General features: G+C 40.6%; 1 protein-coding gene across 10 annotated transcripts in view; it reads right to left on the bottom strand.

Moving 5' to 3' along the window:
* Window positions 1–22,470, bottom strand: part of HECW1 (HECT, C2 and WW domain containing E3 ubiquitin protein ligase 1) — a 266,897-nt gene that overhangs the window by 149,879 nt on the left and 94,548 nt on the right. For all 10 annotated transcript variants that reach the window (XM_042043488.1, XM_042043484.1, XM_042043482.1 and 7 more), the window contains one exon: window positions 14,789–14,896. In XM_042043488.1, the coding sequence (XP_041899422.1) occupies window positions 14,789–14,896 (108 nt within the window). The remainder of the gene's footprint in view (window positions 1–14,788; window positions 14,897–22,470) is intronic.

Raw genomic sequence — 22,470 nt, 5'->3', positions numbered from 1 at the left:
CAAAACTGAGAGGCATTGAGAAAGATCATCTTTGAAAATTAAATACGACTTTTTCCACTTTTAGATTTGGGGCCCAAGACACATTTACATTTAGGGTCAGACAGGATCTAGAGCAACCTGCTCTGACCAGACAACCCAAGATAATTGAACAATGGTATGAATATCTGTCTTACAGTGTGAAGAGGCCACTAAGAGGAAGCGAGATTATCAGTATCATATGCAGTCTAATAATAGAAAGGTGCCTTAAAAGGCCCCAGAGTGAGAAGCAATCAGATCTGTAGCTCTTACTCTCAGGAGTGAGTCTAGAGCTACAAGTGAGTTATGACAGCTCACCCCAGGTGAGTAAACAGGTCACTTCCCCACATCTCTGCTTCCTACTGCTTCAGAAGTTACCAAGTACCTGCCAGGTACACAAGCTCTGCTGCCTTGGAAAAGGAAGGGTCTGGAATAAACACTGCTGTCTACTCTTAGAAGTGTCACTGTAGCTGTGAGTGATTTTGGTAAAGGAGACTTGGAAAAAAATCCACAGGCAGGACAACATTTAATGAGAAAATACATAATGAAATTAACATAGATAATTTAATGAAAGGGGAAAGACAGAAAGAAGCATCCTTACGTAAATTTAATTAAGTAAACAATTACAGAAAAACTATCTATTTTGAGGTTGGTAGTGTTTTTTTGTTTTGCTTTGTTTTTAATTGTAAAAGGTATTAGCACTGAGATATGGGAGGAAATTATACCTGCTACTGATTGGGTAAAGTGAACATCTAAAGTATTGAAAGGGTTGGAGAAGAGTTTGAAAATATAAAACACTATTTGTCTGAGGCCCTATTACCAATATCAAAGACCTTGCAGAAAGATGTTTCTGCTGGGCAGAAGTGTTTGAACCCTGCAGGGAGACCGTAATTCATTCCTGCTGAATTCATCCCTTCCATTCTTTGAGAAGTCTGTTCTGGATATAGATGGTGTTCTTGACATCTGGCAGTCCCTATAGCAGGAAACCTTGGAGCAGGAGTAAGGTAACAACAGGGCTAGATTTACTGGCTAGTTAACAAGAAAAACCAGTTATCAAAAGGTTTCCTGCATCATAGGTCCACTATTTCAGAAGCAGGATGAGTTACTACAGCAGTATACCACAGATATAATTCTGCTTTCCTCATGGAAGGTCAAATAAGTTTTGTCTGTCTAATAAAACTATTCAAACACTGTTGTATGAGTTGAATAAATATTGCCATAACTACCAGAAGGCATGAGAAACAGAGTGTCTGCCTGAAATCAGACAATAAGATAGCAGGGTTACAAACAAATTTCTGAATTAGGTGAAGGGATTTATCTCCCTTTATACTGAGATTTTCCTGTGTCCTGCTGGACATCTAAGAAGAGCCCTTGAGATGCTTCACTACTGCAGAGAGATATAAAAAAGTTTCTCTAAAAGAAAGCATGAAGATGTGAAGCAAACTCACTGCCTCCATAAACTGAGAAAAAAAATTATCTTTAATACATATGCTTCCAGTTCTGTTTTGATCCGTTACTTTCATGGTATGCTTTAACAGGATTACCAAAAATACCACGACTGTAAAATTATCCAAAGTTAGAAATGGTAAATTATTAACACTGATCTGTTGAATGCAGTACTTTTATATTCTGATTTATGTATTGAGAAAACTGAAACAAAGCTCACTACCTTACCACTCTTTTGCAATAAATATGACCTTTTGATGCCTGTGCTGATACCCTTCAAATTCCAGCTGCTTGACAATTCCATTGCATTTGTTTTCTGTTTTTCCACACAAATAAAACCACATGGGCCAAAGCCTGCACCAGGTAATCTGTACGTGGTGGTCCACAAAGGGTTCTGCGGCTGATGGCACACAGGCTGCCTGCAAGCAATTCTTACCGAATTCAGTGGCGTCTCACTTGGCTTGTAGCAACTTCAGAAATGTACCCAATGAAATAGCGATGGGGAGAGCACAGGGTGCAAAGAGAGGAGATCTGTCTTCCAGCGCAATTCCACCAAATCCCTAGACAGCATTATCTGAAAAAACTTTCCAGAAGCATTTAACAGTGGCAAAGACTAACTGATTTGTGAGTTGGAGGTGACACTGTAATTTTTTACTGTCAATAGTAGAAAGATTATCAATGACAAAATAACACTATCTAAGTTATAGTGATCCATTATAATAAATCGTGTGACTTCAGCACCCGTTGTGCAGAATACTGCCTATCCAAAGTTCAAAGCAGCAAAACAATAGGTATCTGTTCATGCATTTATCAAACACTAGGTTAGATGAGAAAAATACAGCTACTAGCTGCACTATGGGGTTTCAGGAATCTTCATTTCCTCAAGTGCATGATATGCTCCATGGTACACTGGGGGATACCAAAGGTGAAGCACAAAACACATTGCATGTGCAGGAGTTCTGGATTTAAAGCAAATACAACATGGCTGAGGATACTGCTGGAAGACCAAAATGAACACATATGTGAACCCATACTTTTAATGCTTGGCACCTACAGTTAGATTGCCCCAGACCCAAACTAAAACTTCAGTTAAATGTTACTGCATCTCCTTGACCACTTCTTTGGGAATTACATGATGTCCAGCCTCTGAAGCATTAATACAATGTCTATGCCTGTTTAAATGGCTGAGAAGAGTCCACGTAAGCTGTGGTCTCTGTGACAGGGAACTGGGCCTTAGTGAAGAAAGACTTCCTCTGACATCAATGCCTAAAATCAGGCATTATTCCTTATTCAAAGCTTTCCAGTTCATCTTGAGAGAGCTTTCTGAAACTCCTATTACCAACCTATAAAAACTTTCACTTCAGTCTTAGCTTTGTACAAGCAAAGTCCTTGTAATGTCTTTAAGCACTGCCATGAAAAGTGTGGGGCAGGTAGTGTGGGGACCAGTGAGGTGCCCCAGGATGGTGTAACCAAGCAGAGATGCTGCAACACAGACACCTCCTTCCCTGTGTGTGAACAAAAACACAAACAGCCATGATCTCCACACTACAAACAAAATATGTCCAAGTGTCAAAACAAGTTGTGGAAAGGGAGAGAAAGACCAAGAAAAACCTGATCTGCAGACAAGTCTCTTGGTTAAGCTACCACAGTGCAACCATGCCAGAAGCTGAGAAATGGTTGTCTAATGCCTTGTGTGGATTGACCCATATTTCCATTTATGATGGGCTGCTGCCTACAATCCAGGCACAGAAAGACTTTGTAAGAGGAAAACTAACAAGAAATGCAAAAAAGGCAAATATTAAAGGGCTGACCAAAGGATCCCAATGTGGGGAAACACAAAAGGTGAAAAAGCTTTTAGGTGTGAGAAAAAAGCAGGTTTCAGAAACAAAGCAGAAGAGTTTAGGGATCAGCTTTGGCTGTGAAAACTTGAAGAAGATACAATTATACAGCAAGCAAGGACATTAAAACAGAGGTTAGAGTTTTTAGGTTTAGCTGAAATAGCTTTTGAAGTTGCAGAAAATAAAGATGTCCTGGAAAACTAATGACCCTGTTTGGATCAATCAATGGCCTTTACCAGAGAAAAAATAAAATATCCTCAAAAACTTAGTAAATGAGCAACTACAAAAAGACCACATCACCCCCACGAATAGTCCCTAGAATTCCCCAGTGTGTGTCATCCATAAGAAAACTTCAGGTTCCTGGAGATTGCTTCATGATCTAAGGAAGATCAATGAAGTAATCAAAGATATAGGACCCCTCCAACCTAGACTTCCTTCTTTATCAATGATTCCCAGAGACTGGCCTCTCATCATCATCGATTTAAAGGACTGTTTTTTCAACATACTGCTTCATCCCGAGGATGCCCCAAGACTTGCCTTTTCGGTTCCAGCCATCAATCGAGGAGAACTACTGCAGAGGTATCACTGGAAATCATTACTTCAAGGGATGAAGAATTTGCCAATATTTCATCCACAAGCACTGTCTCCAGCTCGACAGAAGCACCCATGATCCATGATTCTACACTACATGGATGATTTACTCATCGCAGCACCAACACAAGCAGAGATGGAACAAACTTGTGACAGTGTTGTTGCTGAAGTTCAAAATGCCAGACTGGAAATATCCACATCCAAAATTCAAGAAATCCCACCCTGGAAATATCTAGGATGGAGGATGACTGAACAAACCATCACACCAACCACAGAAGATACAACTGTGAACCAGTGTCCACACCTTGCAAGATCTGCAATGGCTTTTGGGAGAAGTTAACTGGGTCAGACCTATCCTGGGAATTACCAACGAGGAACTTGCCCCACTCTTTGACTTACTACAAGGCGACTGTGACACCAAATCTCCGAGAAGTCTAACACCTGAAGCTCAAGCAGCCCTTGAAAAGGTCACAAAAGCTTTCCAGAGGAGACAAGCCCATCATTGTGCTCCGGAAAAACCTTTTTTCCTTGCAGTTTTGGGGGAAAAATTGCAACTTTATGGTCTCATTTTTCAATGGGACCCTTCTGAAAGGGATCCTTTGTTAATAATAGAATGGGTTTTTCTTCCTTACAAGTCTCCAAAGATGATTTCTATAACTCTAGATCAGATCAGATCGTAATTAGAGCCAGAACAAGACTGTTAACCATAGCAGGCCAAGAATTTTCAGTAATCTATTTACCCCTGAAAAAAGATTACCTTGATAAGGCATTACAAAATTCAGATGATTTACAAAATGCATTGCTAAACTTTTCAGGTGTTTTTCTATTCATTAGCCAGGCCACAAATTGTTGCAAGCAAAATTGAGTTTTAGAGAAAAACCCATGTTAAGTGAAGAACCACTGAGTGCTGTAAGTCTCTTCAGTGATGAGTCGAGGAAAACACATACATCAGTGATCATATAGTTAAATCAAATAACTAAAACATAGGAGTCAGACATTCAAATAGTAGAGGGATCTCCTCAGATTGTTGGATTGGCCACTGTAGTTAGAGCTTTTCAACTCTTTCCCGAACCTTTTAATTTAATTACAGATTCTGCTTATGTTGCTAATGTAGTTAAAAGAATAGAAGGATCAGTTTTCAAGGATGTTAACAATGATACCCTATATCACTGGCTTTTAGGTCTTCATACAATTTTGCAACACAGAACTAACCAATATTTTGTTGCTCATATTAGGGCTCATTCCTCGCTTCCCAGATTCCTAACAAAAAAGAACACACAAGCAGATAACCTGACAATGGTTGTTTCAAACACTTTGCCAAACATCTTTAAACAAGCAAAACTGAGTCATACCTTTTTCCACCAAAACGCACAAGCACTTGTGAGGAAGTTTCACATTCCTAAAAGTCAAGCTAAAGTCATCATTAGTACTTGCCCTGCCTGTCAGCTTGTGCAACCCCATTTCTACAAAAGCTGTCAAACCACAAAGTTTGCAAAGCCTGCAGTTATAGCAAACAGACATCACCAAATATCCCTCATTTGGGAAATTTAAAAACATCCATGTGCCAGTAAACACATTCTCAAAAGCAGTATTTGCCTGGGTCCACACAAGAGAAACTGCCAATCATGCCTGTCAACACTTTTTACAAGCATTTGCTTCACAAGGCATACCCGAAAAAATCAGAACAAACAATAGCCCACATACATATCCCAAAAATTGGCCACATTTTTAATAGATTGAAGTGTTTGCCACACCTTTAGTATTTCCCACTCCCCCACAAGTCAAGCAATCATTGAAAAGACACATCACACCTTAAAATGTATTTTAAATCAACAAAAAAAGAGAGTGGAGACAATATCACAGATGAGGTTGAGTAAAGCTTTATATGTTTTTAATTTTTTGAACAGCTCTTTTGCAGAACCTGATCTACCAATTTTTAGGCATTTTTCAAGTAACACACAAGCAAAATTGAGAGAAAATCCCCGTTTTAATTAGAAATCCTGAGACAGGACAAATTGAATGTCCTTTTCGACTAATAACATGGGACAAAGGGTATGCTTGTGTTTCCACAGGTGCAGGACCGCAGTGGGTCCCCACAAGAAACGTCAAACCATATCGTGCGCGAGAATGCTCTGACAACTCTATGAGCGAAGAAGCAGGCACGCAGATGTGAGCCGAACAGAGAGACTGCGAGTCACGCCTGACGCCCCTTGCTCACCCGTGGAATTTTCAAACCTTGATTTCATGTCAATGATGAATGGGTGAACTGTTGGTTTCGTAGAGCTCTTTTGGCAAAAGCGTGGTATCCATTGTGTCCAGTAAAAGTGTTTCCCCCCATTGGCTATGCAAAGGTGAAATTTCCCCTTCTACCATTACCACTCGGTTCCCTGGCAACTTCGGGAAGGAACAAAACCAGAATTTGTGAATTGCAATATATGGGAAAGTCTTTTGCCAAAAGGTAGCTCTTGAAAAGAATGGAGCAAAATCAAATGTTTTATTGGAGCTTGTTAGCTCTGCTTGCTTTTTGCAATGCAGATTTCCCTGTGGTACAACCAAAACCAAATGTTTGGGTTACCTTAGCCAAAGCAGCAGGCTCAGATACCATATTCCTGTCCAATTCAAACCCAGAAATGCCTTTTGCAACCTGTTTAGTCAGTGTGCCAGTAAAAAATTGGCCAATACCCATATATCATGATCCCTTGACCTAAAAGCAACTTAACAGCAAACCAGGAGAAGTTGCTAGTGGGAGCAATCCTGTAAGGGATTGGGACCTTTGGACCATAAAACTCCCCAAAGCAACTGCTGAACCCCCGGAATTGGAAATTCTGGGCTCCTTGACGATGGATTTCTGCCTCACCTTTTCAAATAGCAATTGGCAAAAGAAAGATTCTCCCAGATACAATGTCACCTCTAATCACCCGGTCTACAAAAACTCAAGTTTTTGATGTAATTACTCAGGCAGTTGGGGTGGATGCTCCAGAGTTGACCAATATCCACGACAATTACCAAAAGGATATTGGTTCATTTGCAGAGATAGGGCTTGGCAAGGCATTCCATCACACCTTGAAGGTGGTCAATGCAGCATTGGACAACTTAGTGTGCTAGCACTCAATGCTAAAACAGTCATCAGGAAAAAACAGAGGGAAAAGATCTGCTCATCCATATGGTGAGAATTGTAACAGTGAGTTTAGACCCTGAAAAACTGCAGCAAGGGATTCAGCAGGTTTGTTAGTGCCCCAGCTTGCCTCAGCAATGGCACTGAAGCAATTGGCTCAAGTAGGATGCTGGCTGAGGAAACAAACCAATGCCACATCCATTGCAATCAGTGATATGCTGACTGACGTCAACAGTGTTAGACATCCTACCCTTCAAAATAGAGCAGCAATCGATTTCCTTTTACTGGCACATGGACATGGTTGTGAAGAATTTGAAGGATTGTGCTGTATGAACTTGTCTGACCACTCTGAATCCATCCACAAAAGTATACAAAAGCTGAAAGATCTAACATCTCAAATTCAAAGAGACAGTGGATCATGGCTAGATGGTTTGTTTGAAGGATGGAGCTCTGCACCTTGGTTGAAAGAGCTTTGTAAAGCAAGTTTATATGTGTTGATGATTGTGGTGGTGATATTGGTAGTTGTGCCTTGTATACCTCAGTGCGTGTGACGAATGATAGACAAAACTGTTAAGGAAGTTTTTGTCATACAAGAGAATGATGTAGGAAAAGGAATCACAGAAAGTTCTCAGAATCTTACACAGACAGTTATGGATGAAGGTTTTGAATTAAGGCCTTGGAACGGACGAGGCCTATTCGAACAATACAAAACAACTAATGCTGGATTTGACCTACGTCCTTGAAACAGACCCGACCTTTCACAGCATAAGAATCGCTGTGGTGTAAAATAGCACTGCTTAGAGCAAGGAGAAGAAGTGCCTTTACGTAGAGGAGCTATGAAACGCAAGGTAGTCGAGAAGCGACAAAGTTAAGAGGGTTTCCTTAACTGAGAGGGGGAACACAAAAGGTGAAAAAGCTTTCAGAAACAAAGCAGAAGAGTTTAGGGATCAGCTTTGGCTGCAAAAACTTGAAGAAGATACAATTATACAGCAAGCAAGGACATTAAAACAATGGTTAGAGTTTTTAGGTTTGGCTGAAATAGGTTTTGAAGTTGCAGAAAATATGCTTTGCAAGATAGGTAAGTTTAAGCTTAATAATGAAATATTGTGCATTGTTATATAAAGGCATAACAAGCAAGTATTGTATACAACAGATGTACATGTGCTGTTGAGGATTGGTTAAAACAGTTGTCTGTAATTTTTAGAAGCATGCTAATTGGCTAAGAAGCTTTTAAGAATGCCCTGTAATCGGGAAGTCTCTGGATGCCTGTGATGGTGTGAGCTTTGTATCATCTCTGTCTCAACTCTGTATGTGAGATTGACAATGGAATAAAATAATAAAAAGGCTGCTGGAACGCCTGTCCAGGCTCCCCATCCCGTTTGTCGACGAAAACACCGACACCCAAGAACAGGGTTCTTAAGGAATCTCAACACCTGGTTTCAGACTGTGCTTGTCTTTCCAAAGCTTAGCTTGGCGTAAGTATGAGTATTAAACTACTATCAGGATAAAAGGCTGAGGAAAAGAACAAGGAATTTTAAAACTGTGTGTAAGGTGTAAGACAACCAAACAGCATCAATAAGAGTAATACATGTGCATGGAGATGAAGAGAAAGAACCCTAAAACAATGGTATGTCTTCCTTGGAGGAGAGGCAAGCAATAAATGTACCTTTAGGGCCATATGTCTCTCTTACTGCTTCACATCTGCTTTTTTCCCTGACACCTTTAACCATTCTGCTGCTAAACAGTCTTCACACTGTTGAAGATGTTTCTGTGTTATGCAAGTTTTTACCATCTGTGGACCCATGGAGGTTAAAGTCTTGCAGCATGACTGTAGGTCATGATAAAAGTTGTATCAGGATGGACTTCAACAGCCTTACCTGTACTTTTTCTTCTCATGTACTCTTTCATGAAGTGAAGAGTATATGATTTGAGAGACATTGCGGTAATGAAAATGGTAACAAGAAATTATTTTAGTGGGCTGGACTTGTCAACAATCTGTCCATAAAAAGGAAAAATTTGTAAATACTCTAGCTTCAATAAAGCTTTTATTGATATGAATGTGCCTCATTTATTTGGAAATATTCAAGGCTAGAACATACTTCAATTATTTGTACTTTGAAGGCAGCCTTTATATTAGCTTCCTAAAGATATATTTTGTAGAGAGAGACCCAGATGAAAGGGCTGATTGCCAGTTTGGGGACATTTCTGTACATACTCCATAAATGCACACACATACAGCATATATTGACCATAACATAGAATATATATCTTCCATCTGAACATGCACCAGGTTCTTCCAGATCTCAGACTTTAGTTGCACCTTTTTTTACCTTTATTTCCTTTCTAGCCAATAGGAATAAATGACTATTATTTTTGTTTTCTGCAAGGGCCTGTCATCCATCTTTGTTATTAAAAATTGAGCCACAACAACAGCAACAAATTTAACTAAACAACAGCTACATAAGTTTTCACATACAAATGCCACACAGATGACCGGTAACCCTTAGAAGTGGTTCTTAGTTGTCAGGTAATAATCTTTAGAGAGGCCTGTGGATTAGGAGGGGTCCCAGCTATTTGGCTATCTCAGGTGCAATTCTGAATAGTGTCAAAACTTTACTCATCATTGTAAGGATGTGCTAGTTTGACACAATGTTTACAGGATGCTGCTGCTCCGCACCTCAGGGAAATGGTCTGGTGGATACTGTTTCTCTGTATTGCTGGGTAAGCCAAAAAGCGTGCCAGAGATTGCAGTGCAGCAGAGCTACTTTCTTTCCTGGAAAACCCATTATAGGCTGGTTCTTTCACTGCAGGGCCCTCCAAGCCTTAACACAAAGTACACATCCCTAGTGGCATAGAGCCTCTCTTCACTCCTCCTTCCTCCCCTCAAACTCTGACCAGTTCATGGCCACAGTGGGCGGTTACTGTTTATTGCTGACTGTCAGAAAAAACCCAAATTGCCAGACTTCTGCAGAAATGCAAAACTGGCTGTAGTACAACACTGCCTCTGCAGCTGTTAGGGCTTTTTGTCTGCTGAGTATTAGTAGGAGATGAGTTCTGTTCTGCTGTCATTTGGTAGCAATTCCCTCTCTGGCTCAAACCAATTAGGTATCTATCTGGCAACATTATGTTGCAAGTTTGTGACATGCAAAGTGGAAAGGCGTATCCTTCTCTGGGAAAGATACTAGTCCTTTTCAAGGTGAAAAAGTAGATCGCTAAAACAAATGCAAACTTTAACCATCTGTGGTATCTGAAAATGCTGCACAGGTACGTGTTAAATTATCTGTGTTTTGAAAACTGACAGGGCTCTGTAGATGGTCTTAAATCAGACTATCAGCAAATTCAAAAGCAACACATATTTTGCCCAAATACTCCCAAAGCATAGAAGCATGCTCCAAAAAGAGTGAACTATTTTGCTTTGTCACTGAACTCACAAAAAGCATTTTCTTAACTGGTGAGATTTTAAATATACCTGAAAAAAACCCCTTAAAGACTGACTGGGCAATCCACTGAGAATACCATGAAAGTATAGCTTCAACAACAGAGCAGCATCTGAAAGTGCAGAATTTCAGTTTTATAAAAGAAGTGCAATTAAGGCAGAAAATGGTTGACATTTCTTTCTACATCTTCCTTTGTGCTCTCTGCTCCTGATGCACTTTTACAAATCTCTCACAATATATTACTAGTTTCTTCTGCCCATGTGCATGATTTCTCTCTAGTGTGATCCTGTAGGTTGGTGGGTTTGGCCAGTAATTATCATTACAACCGTGTTTGATAAGATTTCATTGTGATAATCTGCTGCCATGAAGAAAATAACTTTCGGGTGCTTTTCCCTCCACTCATTCCTATTCCAGGTCCCTGCCCATTGCATGCAAGTTACTATTTACAGTGATATGATGGCAGCAATCTGTTAAGTACCTAAAGAGTGGGTTTAAGTATAATGACTACAGGTTACATAGTTAGAGCATCATATTTCATTTGCTTGTTAATTTTCCAAAAATGTAGGAAAGAAAGGATAAATAACCGTGGAATGTTATGGATTTGAACAAAAATGCTCCCAAACATTATAGATGCCTCCACAGTCAAAATACAGAAATGAGTAATAACCTTCTATTTACTTGACCTAATTTCTAATGCTTTTTTTTTCATATTAATGGCAATTTCACTGTTGCAAATCAGCTAGTCTTTAATACCTCCTATTTTTCAAGTTGCCCCACAAAGCTCTTTAATAAAAAAAGGCTCAAAGATGTGTTTTTAAGCTGGTTATGTCAGATGGCTGGCTGGTCAGACCATAAGGGTAATTTCCTTAAATGTGGTACTAAAACAACCTGTGGGGAGTCCTACAGTCTAACTGTTGACAACAGAAAAAATCTGGCTTCTGAGGTTGACCAGGATAATTCCCATGGTCCCCCTACAATGAGCCTCATACAATAGCACCACCAAAAATATTTAACCTTTAATATTTCAAGGCCAGGATACAAACCAATCTGCATAGGGTGCCTGGAATTCTTGAGAAATTTAAATTGTCTGTGTAAGGCTGATTCTTTATCTGGCTGTCCATTGATCTCCCCTTTATTATAGCTCCAGGACAAACATTGCAATTTATACCATAATATTTTCTGAAGCAATGTGCAGGTGATAGTCAATATTGACTCATGTGGTAAAAAGATACCAAAGTACAAATAGTTACAGGAAAAGCAAAAGCAGAAATTAAGAGCTGCCTTCTAAATGAGCTACTCTGTTTTATTGAGAATTATTGCTATAATCAGGACGACTCCAAACAATAGTAAGTTAAGGGAATTATAACAATGTATGGGAAAAAAATTCGGATACTTTAAAAATAAATTACCACACCTTAACTACGTTTCTGAGCTGAGTTTTATTTTGATGATCAGTATCTCTCCGATCCTTGCAAATGTTATGCTATGTAACATAAAAGGGAGATACAATCTCCGTCCAAAAAATGAAAGTCTGAAGGAAGATGGTTTACACCATCCTTTTTGGAAAGATAATACACGAGGTGTTCAGACACTGCAGTTTTTAACATAACATTTAATCAACTGCAAAGCTGTGTACTTTCATATGTAAGTCTCAGCAATGGGCAGGAATCCTCAAATATGCCTTTAGATATATAAAACCAACATACATCAACATTCTTCACTGCTTTGGCTTCCCACTTGAGTAGTCATGTGGCTCAAGTGCACTTGCTGTTATTTACTACTGCCTACTTCATTTTCTCCTATTTTAATTCTGGACAGGGCAATGATTTGTCCTTCCTGAGCGCACTGATACATAATCTCAGGGCTGATGTTCACAACCTAATGGTAGCAGCATAACAAATTACCAAGAGGCAACAACTCATCAAGCATGGGCTGCCCAACTATGGTGTAGTACAACTTAGTTCCAAGCATCAATGAAGGATGGTTATGCTAATTGGCATTTTCTTACAGTAGGGCAAGTGAAGAATGTACATGCAATCAATTAACAACAGCTACTGTGTCTCAGCTAATGGGGGCAAACCTATTAAGCTGACATAAGTCATTGTGCAGTGGAGCCTTTAATGAAAAGTGGCCCACCTAAAGGGGCTTTCTCCTAAGCGTTTCTCATGTTGCCTCTTTGTTTTGTATTGTGGATTAGGCAAGGAAGCCACCAGCAGTCTCATCACACTTCTGCCCTTCCTCAACAATCCAAGGTACTAAAAAAAAAGGTCTCTTCAAAAACCCAGTCTGGGATTTTGTATCTCCTTCCCACAGTTCTTTAACAGCTAAAAGAAAGTATGATTAGTCTCTTGAATTTGTAACCATGGCTCAAAGCCTCTGCAAATTAGAGCCTGCTTTAAAGGTTAGATCATGTAATGAATTTCTGCCCCAAAACCAGTATAACTGGAAAAATCCCAATGTTCTTATATGTTAAATAGTTTCACATCCATGTATTTTTCAAAACACAGGATACAAACATCCTGTATGTCCTGTAGGCATTTCAGCAGCTCCCTAAATTCTTTAGAACATTCTCAGTTTGACACTAGGAATTACAGACCATCAGCAATACTTCATACTGCAAAGAGAGAACCTGCTTCTAGGACTGAGCATCAGATATGTAAGATCAAAGTCATAGATTGGACAAGTATAACTCATGTCCTTTACAAATGCTTTAAAATATAGGTTATATCAAAGATTTCTTTGACTGCTCTCAAATTTAGACAGTCTTAGACAGATAAACCTGTCAAGTAATTTATAAATGCTTTTACCGAACTTCTGAGTTTTTTCCAGGAGGCTAAGGCAGATCACTGGAAGTATGCAGTTCAATTGTATAACTCAAATTGCTTCATGCTACTCTTCTTCATGCTTAACTCCTTAAGTATAGATGTGGCTCTTTCACCACAGATGTTTTGCTACAGATTTCAGTCCAGTATTTTGAGTACCCAATTTCTATCCAAAGATGATCATGGATTGCATTCACACTAATGCCGTGGTGCCGTTGCCAGCTAGCACGCTGCCCCAGGCACTGGGCAATCTTCTGCCTGCTCCGAACGGGGAGGATGGGGGCTGATCACAGCGCAGGAGGGCAGGCGAAGCACCTGCTCACGTTTGCCTTGCCCATCAATGGCACAGGTGCGCGGAGGAGGCAGGAAAGAAGCGGAGCAACTTCTTCATGGGGGAGAGGGTTTATTGGAGAGAAAAATCCACGGAAAAAACCCAAGAAACATGGCTTGCAGGGGTCTTGAACCCCCACAATTTGGGTGTGGAAAACACACAGTAACCAAAGGAACATCAGCCAGGGGGTGTTACCGAGGCGGGGAGAAGGAATTACAGCAAATGGGAGAAGGGATAGGCAGGGAGGAGTAACAAGGGTCAATTAGCTACCGAGGAACACAGAAGAAAACCAAATATGAGAAATAAGGGGAGGGGAGGGCTGCAGTCAATGGTAAGGCATGGATGTACATATTTTTCACAGCCTTTTGAATGCTCAAGGCTTTTGGGCTGTGGAAGCATCAAACCAATGGACTTTTTGGTCCACTTGATTCGTCTGATCATGGCTCAACGCAACACATTAACACATGGTAAATCTTTGAAAAGAGGAAGGATTTGAGTGGTCAGGGAGATGGGACAGTCAGGGCTGGAAATATTAACTTGCTGTATAAGGAACCTACTACTTTGCAAAAGCAAATTCAGTGTTTCTGTATTTTCATTGCTAAGAGGGTGGAAAAGAGTTATACTGCATTGCATCAAATGCCCTGGGTAATATATTAATGTAATGAGGAACAATTAATTTGAAATTAGTGTACCTTGCTGCAACTACATATATTTATACTTTTATTCATGTAGATGATAATCAGAACTCAACCCTTTCTCCTTCTGAGTTCACCTGAATCTGTTAGAAGCTGGATGCACCATGAAGTTTTCCAATTAAAAGCCAATATGATTCTTCCTGGAATGATATTATGCCCCTGACTTCCTGTTTTCCTTAAAACCATATTAAAGTTAATGCATCTCATTACTAATGATATAGTCCAAACAACAGCAAATTGAGTAAAACACATATTCATAACTGTATTTAAAAAAAAGTAATTAAGTCAATGCCCACAAAATTTGTTTGCAGAAACTGTGGGTTACTATTCCACCAAGCATTTCAGTTTCTATCAAAACATTCAAAGATTTTGGTAACATTTTTTGCCCTTCCTAAGGGACATATTGGGCATAGGAACATCATAAAAACAACACTAACAGCTGAATTACCATTCTGCAATGACTGAATTAAATCATAGCAGAATTGGGAAAATACTTACGCTCCACAAAGTAAGAGCTGGCATCAATCTTCCAGATAATTTGACCACGGTGAGAGCCATTGACGCCACGGTTCTTGTAGTCCAAAAAGTTTTCCGACAAGACCTCGTCTATAAACAAAGAAGATTAGTTTCAGTAAGTGCCTGTTATGACAATATGCACAGCAGAGAGTCAGGCTAAAAATACAACTTTGGCTTGACAGAACATACTAGAGCTACTAGAGAGTTTGGCATGATATGTTGAGAAATCAGATTTATCATTCATTTATATTATTCAAAAGTTCAGCCGAAGCAGCTGAAGCAGCAACCCAGGATGGGCTGGGCCATGGCCTCATTGCTCCAGCTTCAGTAGGATGAAATGGATTTCGCATCTGTGCCCTGACAAAGCAAAAGGCCACAATCCCTACCTGCAGAGACCAGCCAGCAACCTCCTAGCCTTTTCCTTTAACAGAGATTTGTACAAATGTGCTTTAACCAACTCAGCCTTGCTATGCAAATAGTCCTGGATGGGTCCTGAGGCTCAGTTTTGAAGACAATTATGTTAATTATTAGTTGCACTAAAAAGTGAGAATCTCACTCAATCTGACATTAAAATACATCAATTGTAAACACTGAAGAATTGGCTTTGTTTCAAGAAGAAAACGAAGATAATGCCACACAACAAGGGACACTATGCCTGAGGACATATTGATGGTGTGACCAACTGCAGAACAGATGAGGCAGCCCAACAGACAAAACTGAGAAACCGAAAGACTATCACAATAGTTTAACAAATGAGACTAAGTTGAAGGAAACTACACTTCCACTGAAAGAAGAAAGCAGCAAACAGATATCAGTATTGTCCCATTGGCTTTATATAGTCATGCTCTCAAAGGAGGAAGGTGAGCGAGTACTGACACTGAACTCTTTGGTGATACTCTCTTGAGGGATTTACAACAGAAATCCTTCTAATGAGGTCACTAACAATTGCAATGGATAATTATAAATAGCAATGCTATCTACAACAAATTTTCCCTTTGCTGACTTGCTAATTGTCAGGAATTATTTCACCAGCTGTGTTTCATTCTCTGTTTTGAAGTACATCTCTGCTGTAATCTTTCAATAGCAAAGTCCTCTGGTAGGATTTCTGTTCTCACTTTGTACTTTATAGTTGGTTGTGTCTTCTTTTAAATTCCAAATTATATATATCTAAAAAAAGCAGGTAAGTATACAACTGTTACTCTCAGAGTTCTGGTTTACCTATGAATACCTTGAGTAAAGGACCATCTTGGATACAGATTATCAAGAATCATGCACATCATTCTGTGGAAGTAGGAACATTATATACTTGCGAGAAGACTTAAACTTGTCCTTTTTGCTTTGGTAGGCAAAACACTTTATACTTAAAGGTGAGCATATACTGAAATGTTGCACTGAGCTGGAGCCTGGGAACCCCGCCTGGCTCTTATCCTGAAGGGGCACAGAAAGTATCCCTCAGCTCTGGCATGCTGCTCACTGGCTTCTTCACTTGTGATGTTTATTTATCATATTTAGTTTCTGTAAGCTGCTGGAGATGCTCCAACACCTGCCATGTTATTATGATGTATGGGCAATTACTGTTCCTCAAGATATACTGTTTATAAAATAGCAGGCTTGCTTAAGGACGCTTAGCTGAGCTGGACTGGATGGCCTTGCTTAAGAAACTGCAGGCATTTTAGGCCAGAGTTTAGTGGCACAGGAGATCCCAGAATCAGCTTTAAAATACTGTGTTCATAGGCAGTATCTGTGGGGACCAGCTGGCACTTCCACTGTAGCTGCTTCCTGCAGCTGGCACAAAGGCAGCATGAACTCTGCCACCCACAGCCCCTCTAATTTGACAGAGATGTTGACATATGCCCATACCCAAACTAAAGCACATCCCTATTGCAAGCTGCGCCAGTGGGGATGACTCCAGAAAACTCTTTCCTCCTTTTTGTTGAAAAAGTGTAGGAAGCCTGGAAAACCAGGCTGAGAAAAAGGACCACTATCCATCTGCATGTCCAAGGTAGAAGACCACAGGAAGGGAAGGATAAACAAGCCAGTCTATGGTTACAGCTGACAGGTGAGACCACAGGAAATCGGTAACAAGCTGCTCCCACTGAGTAACACCTGCACACTGCCTCCTACCATGGAGGCAAGAGACAGGGATGTGTGGGAAGCATCCAGAGAAAAGCAGGTCCCCAGGGAAGGGATACATACATGGAACTAGTCATGTGCACACCGTTTATGGACAGCGGCCACTGATGAAAGACAGGCTCAGGCAGCAGAAAGGGTAATTTAATATGAGCTTATGGAGCTCTGCAATATGCAGGGCACCCAAATAGGAGCAGCGCAATCTTTAAGTATAAAAACAATTTGTATATAAAGCGTATTTACAAATGTCATGATTTAGAAATCCAATATGTAAATTGTTCTCACAGTCAGTTTTAACCCTGTCTGTCTCTTTTGAAAGAAGTACTTCCCTAATTCCAAAGAAATAAAAATTATTTTTAGACTAGTAGAAATTTATGTTCATTGGGATTTTTAAGCCAGGCAAATTTTATCTCTAGAAGAGCACATTCAGGTCCAAAAGGGAAATTTTGCTCTTTCAATTTTTTAAGGTATGTATTTTTGGAAGGTGAAAGATAAGAAAGAAATATCCTCTGGCAAGTTAAAAATAGCAGTAATTGAAACTTGTCAGGAGGCTGGAATGTATGAATATTCCTGGTCGATCTGTTTTAATTGGCAAGGAATACTATTCCAGGCATACTATTCCCTCAACATGCACATTATGTATGTAGCACACTGACAAAGAAAATGGTGCATGTGAAATACAACACTGTTTAGTGCACTAGATGCATATGTATGTACATATATTTACCAACATTCATGCCATTGGTAAGCGAATAGATGGTATGGTATGCTAAGGAGAAAGAGTATGTGCAAAGGAAAACAAATTTTATTTCCTGTATCTCTTGAGAATCCCTGTAACAAAGGAACTGACCTTTAAAACATATTGCATCTTAATTCCCAAAGGTAAATGGTGAAATACTTTGTTTCACCTCCATACAAATGAAGAGCAGAGTTAATGTTGCTCCCTTTCATATTTCAGGCAGCAACTAATGCCTTTTGACATATTTCCAATGAAGCATTGTAATGCATCTCCCTCCCTCTATTTTTGAAATGCGATTAACCTTTAAACTAGCTATTTGCTTCCTCTGCATAGCTTGGGTTTGGCCCTGCTTGGCCAAAAAGCAAACACTTTGCAATTGCTCTTAGGTCGGCAGCTTCATTTCCCTGGGCAATAGACAGCTAACTAATTAAGGAAAGTGTAAAATGGGTGAGTATTTGGGATGTGCTGCACTTTGAACATCATTAGTGGCTCTTGGAGCTAGAGCTGGGGATGGTGAGGGTGTCTAAGACGGGGAGCCAGCAGACATTGCTCTCTGCCCCTGCTGCCTTTGGGCATGCAGAAGTGTCAGCTGCCTCTTGCTGGAGAGGGGAGGTGGCTGCAGACCCACAAGGCTTCACTGGGACAGCAGCAGCAGCTCCCACAGTCATCCCACGGGCCCTAGAAGAAACAGGGAAGGTGATGCACGACCAGGAGCCAGGCAGCCCAGATCCAAATAGCAGTCAGAGGGACCAAGGCATGCTAGAAGCAAATGACAGCAAGTGCTTTGGGAACCAGCAGCAATTCTGATGGACTGCTTCTCCTCACCAAACCAGATACCGCCAAGCACAGCCTTTTACTGCTAAAAATATTCTGTGTTGTCACTTCCATGTGAGCATCCCGATATACTTCACAAGCACTAGAGAGAGATAAAGAACCATGGCCACCAAAGAAAGTTATCTTTCAGATGAAAGACAGTATGCAATTGGCAAAAAGCATGCTGTTTTTCAGAGGAATTAGGGAAAATGTTGATAAAGGCCACTCCTCAAAAAGATTTGTGAACAATCTAATAGGGACTTCAAGTGCTGTCAGCAGCCTATGCTAAACAGACAGGACCTCGGTATTTGAAAGTTTGCCTGAAATTCCCACAGAAAAGCAAACAGATAGTCAATACATCTTCCTCAGAAGGATTGATGGATTTTAAATTACAAATAGCTGAGTGACCCTTTTGGTCTGTTTGGTTTTACTTAGGAGGGAGAAATGAAAAACTAACTCCCTTTCTCAAACAGTATTTTGCTGATATATATGACCTGCCTATCTTTCCACATTCTCAAAGACTAACAACTACAAAATTTAGAATAACGCATCTACTTTCAAAGAAACAAATAATTAACATGAGACAGAAATACAATGTCAGACAGGTTCCTGAACTTGGTACAGTATTCCAGTCTCTTATCCATCACTGATTTAACACTACATACTACAACACTCGCTTCCTATAAAAATAATGCAATTATGGCACAAAAATAAGAGTTACACTTCATGTCTTGATCCCTTCTGAAAAGGAAATGCCGTACTTCTGAAATTACAGAAGGACTTCTAGTCTTCAGCTAAATAAATCTGCGTTAGTTTGAAATTTAGAAGTGTTTTTGGTCAATATGTATGTCTGTATTATGACATATGACGATAGCTAGCAAAATGCTTTTAAAAACAATTTTCTGTATGAAGAGACTGCGCTCTGGTTGATCTGTTTTGCAACTAGCATGGAAAGCTGCAGGAAAGAGATTTCATAAATCACAGAATCAGTTAGGTTGGAAAACACATCTGAGGTCACTGAGTCCAACCTACGACCGAACACCACCTTGCCAACCAGACCATGGCACTGAGTGCCACGCCCAGTCTTTCCTTAAACACCTCCAGGGACAGCGACTCCACCAGCTCCCTGGGCATTCCAGTATCTAATCACCCTTTCTGTGAGGAAATTCCTCCTAATGTCCAACCTAAACCTGCCCTGGAGTAGCTTGGGACTATGTTCTCCCATCCTATCATCACTGGTTGCCTGGGAGAAGAGGGTGGCCCCCATCTGGCTATAACCTCCTTCCAGATAGTTAGAGTGATAAAGTCCTCCCTAAGCCTCCTCCATGCTAAACATCCCCAGCTCCCTCAGCCACCCTTCACAGGACATGTGTTCCAGACCCTTCATAAAGCACCAATAAAATAAAATAATCTTGCAGAATAGTAATAGAAGGGGTAAGCCATAAATAAGCTTCATATTTCTGATGTTTATTCTCTTGCCACCCAATCTATCACTTGAAGAAGAAAACAAAATGATGACACAGCCTCTGCAATTCACAAGTGGAGCTTGTAGTGTCTTGTATCAGGCCATGAAAGTGTTTCCCTTTTGCAATCCTTTAGCTTTGCAAAACCCAGCCCTTGGAAGCTGTGCTTCCAAAGAGCTGTACAATACAAGCAGTCATCATTCTGCAGAAGAGAAGCTATTAATGAGAAATATATGCTGAAGATGCAGATCCCAATTTCTTATGTACAAAGATACCACATTTTAAAAATCACAAATAATAGTTAGGAACATTTCCATTGACTTCAGCTGCTACATATTAAGCTCTAGTGTGGATTGAAACTTCACTGTTAATTCATTTGCCAATTTCTGCTGCAGGCAATTAACATACTGCAATTTACAGCTAGCATCCCTCCTTCTATAACTTCTTAGGGAGAAGAGTTCTGGAAAACAAGGGCCTAATGCTTCCCTGGTGCTGCAAGCTCAATTCTTGATCTAAGAGTTTTGCATATGCTTTTTTTGAGTACATCAATGGCTCCATTTTAATCCCACAAAAATTAGCCCCTTGCCCAGCTAAAGAAAAAAAACTGGGAGGGAGAAATGTGAACAATGAGTGGAGAAGAGCAGCGTGAGGAAGACATGGCAAGAGAAAGACGAAAGGAAAGTAGGGAGATAAACTGTAATAAAATGGGGAGTGAGTTGGCAAAGTTAGAATAATTCTTGGTCACCGAGGGCAGAAGATGGTGGCCATGAGTAAAACTGCTTCTGGCACATAGAAAGGCAGGCATGGTGGATTTCAAACGTGAAGCAGAAAGAATTACACATTAAACCCAAATGACATATCAGCCATTCCCAAAATCAAGGGGTCTCAACTTTCAGCAAAACACTTTTATCTTTGAACATGTAGCTTACTTTCAGAGCCATTTATCACCCTTTACCACTCCACCAGTCTCCAAATTACTGCTGGGAGATAGCATTCTCATCTTTTATGACACCAACAACAATTAAAAACGCAAATGACTGGCCGTTACAGAGACCCTATTAAATCTTGGCAATGATAAGCGTGGGTGTTCAGAAGGCTCTGGATGAACTGTGGATCCAGTTCTTCCTCACTTGCACTTGAGCTGACCACACTGAGAGTTTGAGCCCTGTCACTCAAGGGACTTCCCTCTCCTTCCCTGCAACAGTGGAACCTCTGGCTAAAAGCAGAGTTGATGGCCATGGACTCTGTTCTTCTATGGTGTCCTTGAGGTGTTTGGGAGCTGTGCTCCAGAACAACCCACCACTCATCTATTTCTCTCCTGTAACCACAAATCTTCTGCTGAAAAGGTAGAAAGAATGAAGAAAGCAAGGCGTGGAGGATAAGCATTAAAAACTTGTGGGGACTAAAACCCCAACAGCAGATGTTAGGTTGCAGTGGGATGGGCATCTATCCAGTAATACTGGTGTCATTTGGCTCTGCATACCCTTTGTAGTGGTTTGGTCCAAAATACTCATTACTGTTTATCTGCTGTGAGATAAGAATTAGGAGAAATGCAAAACAGGCACCAAACTTGAAAGAATATAAAGAAGTTTATTAACAGACCTAAAAGAAGAAAAAAAAAAAATACCACCTTCAGAACTCTCCTCCTCCCCCCACCTTCCTCCCTTCTCCCACTGACGATGTGAAAAGACAACCCTTAAGATGTTCAGTCTGTTTACCACTTCCATAATAACCTTGTTCAGTCCATTTAGAAAGAGAAGTCTCTTCTTGCTCATGCTATGAAAACATTATCACAACGAGACAGCCGCCCACTTCCAAATATCGTTCAGTCCATTTAGGAAGAGGAGTCTCTCTGCCTGCGTGTGAGTCCTTTCCCCCGACTTGCAGCTTTTCCCGCAACTGCCTTCGAGGGTCCACTCTTGAAGTTTTTTGGGGTACAATTTTAAGGTTGAGCCGTTCAGAAACAAAAACAGAGGCCCTTCTCCTTCCCTGGGAGCAAAGGGTCTTCATCATCTTCATCTTTAGGACTATCTCTGGGAGCATCTCTACGGACTGAGGTTTTCTCCTTTCCCGTTTGGAGCAAAAGTCCTCATCTGGTTCATCTCTCCCTGTCCAAACTTCTCATGAAATTACAGCTGCGTCAGCATCTGCCTATCTCAGCGCAGGTGCTTTTGCTCACGAGTTGAACACTCCACCCCCCATATCTTCATGAAATTACAACAGGATACTCTGATATATCATAGCTTCACAACAGACTTTCAGCTTTAAGCATCTCCTCTCTCTCTTCCCTCGGGTTTTCAGCTCTTCATAGCAATAAAAGGGTTACTCTCACCTCAGCCTTGCAGCTTTGCAGCTGGAATGTTGAATTTTTCTTATCGCAGTGGAGAGGGGGGAGAGCCGAGCCGCTCCGGCTGCCCACGGCAAGGCAGTGGGGGGGGGGTTCCACGGCTGGAACAGGTCCATCGGCTTCAGGATGGCCGTGGCCCGGCCCGGCCTGGCCCAAGCAGGGCCTGGCCGGG

The sequence above is a fragment of the Corvus kubaryi genome, unplaced genomic scaffold (genome assembly GCF_017639235.1).
Source record: "Corvus kubaryi isolate FWS band 111438036 unplaced genomic scaffold, C.kubaryi_AGA036_p1.0 37398, whole genome shotgun sequence".
Taxonomy (NCBI): Eukaryota; Metazoa; Chordata; class Aves; order Passeriformes; family Corvidae; genus Corvus; species Corvus kubaryi.
Note: the sequence above shows the minus strand (reverse complement) of the source record. Positions and strands in the feature narration are given on the sequence as shown.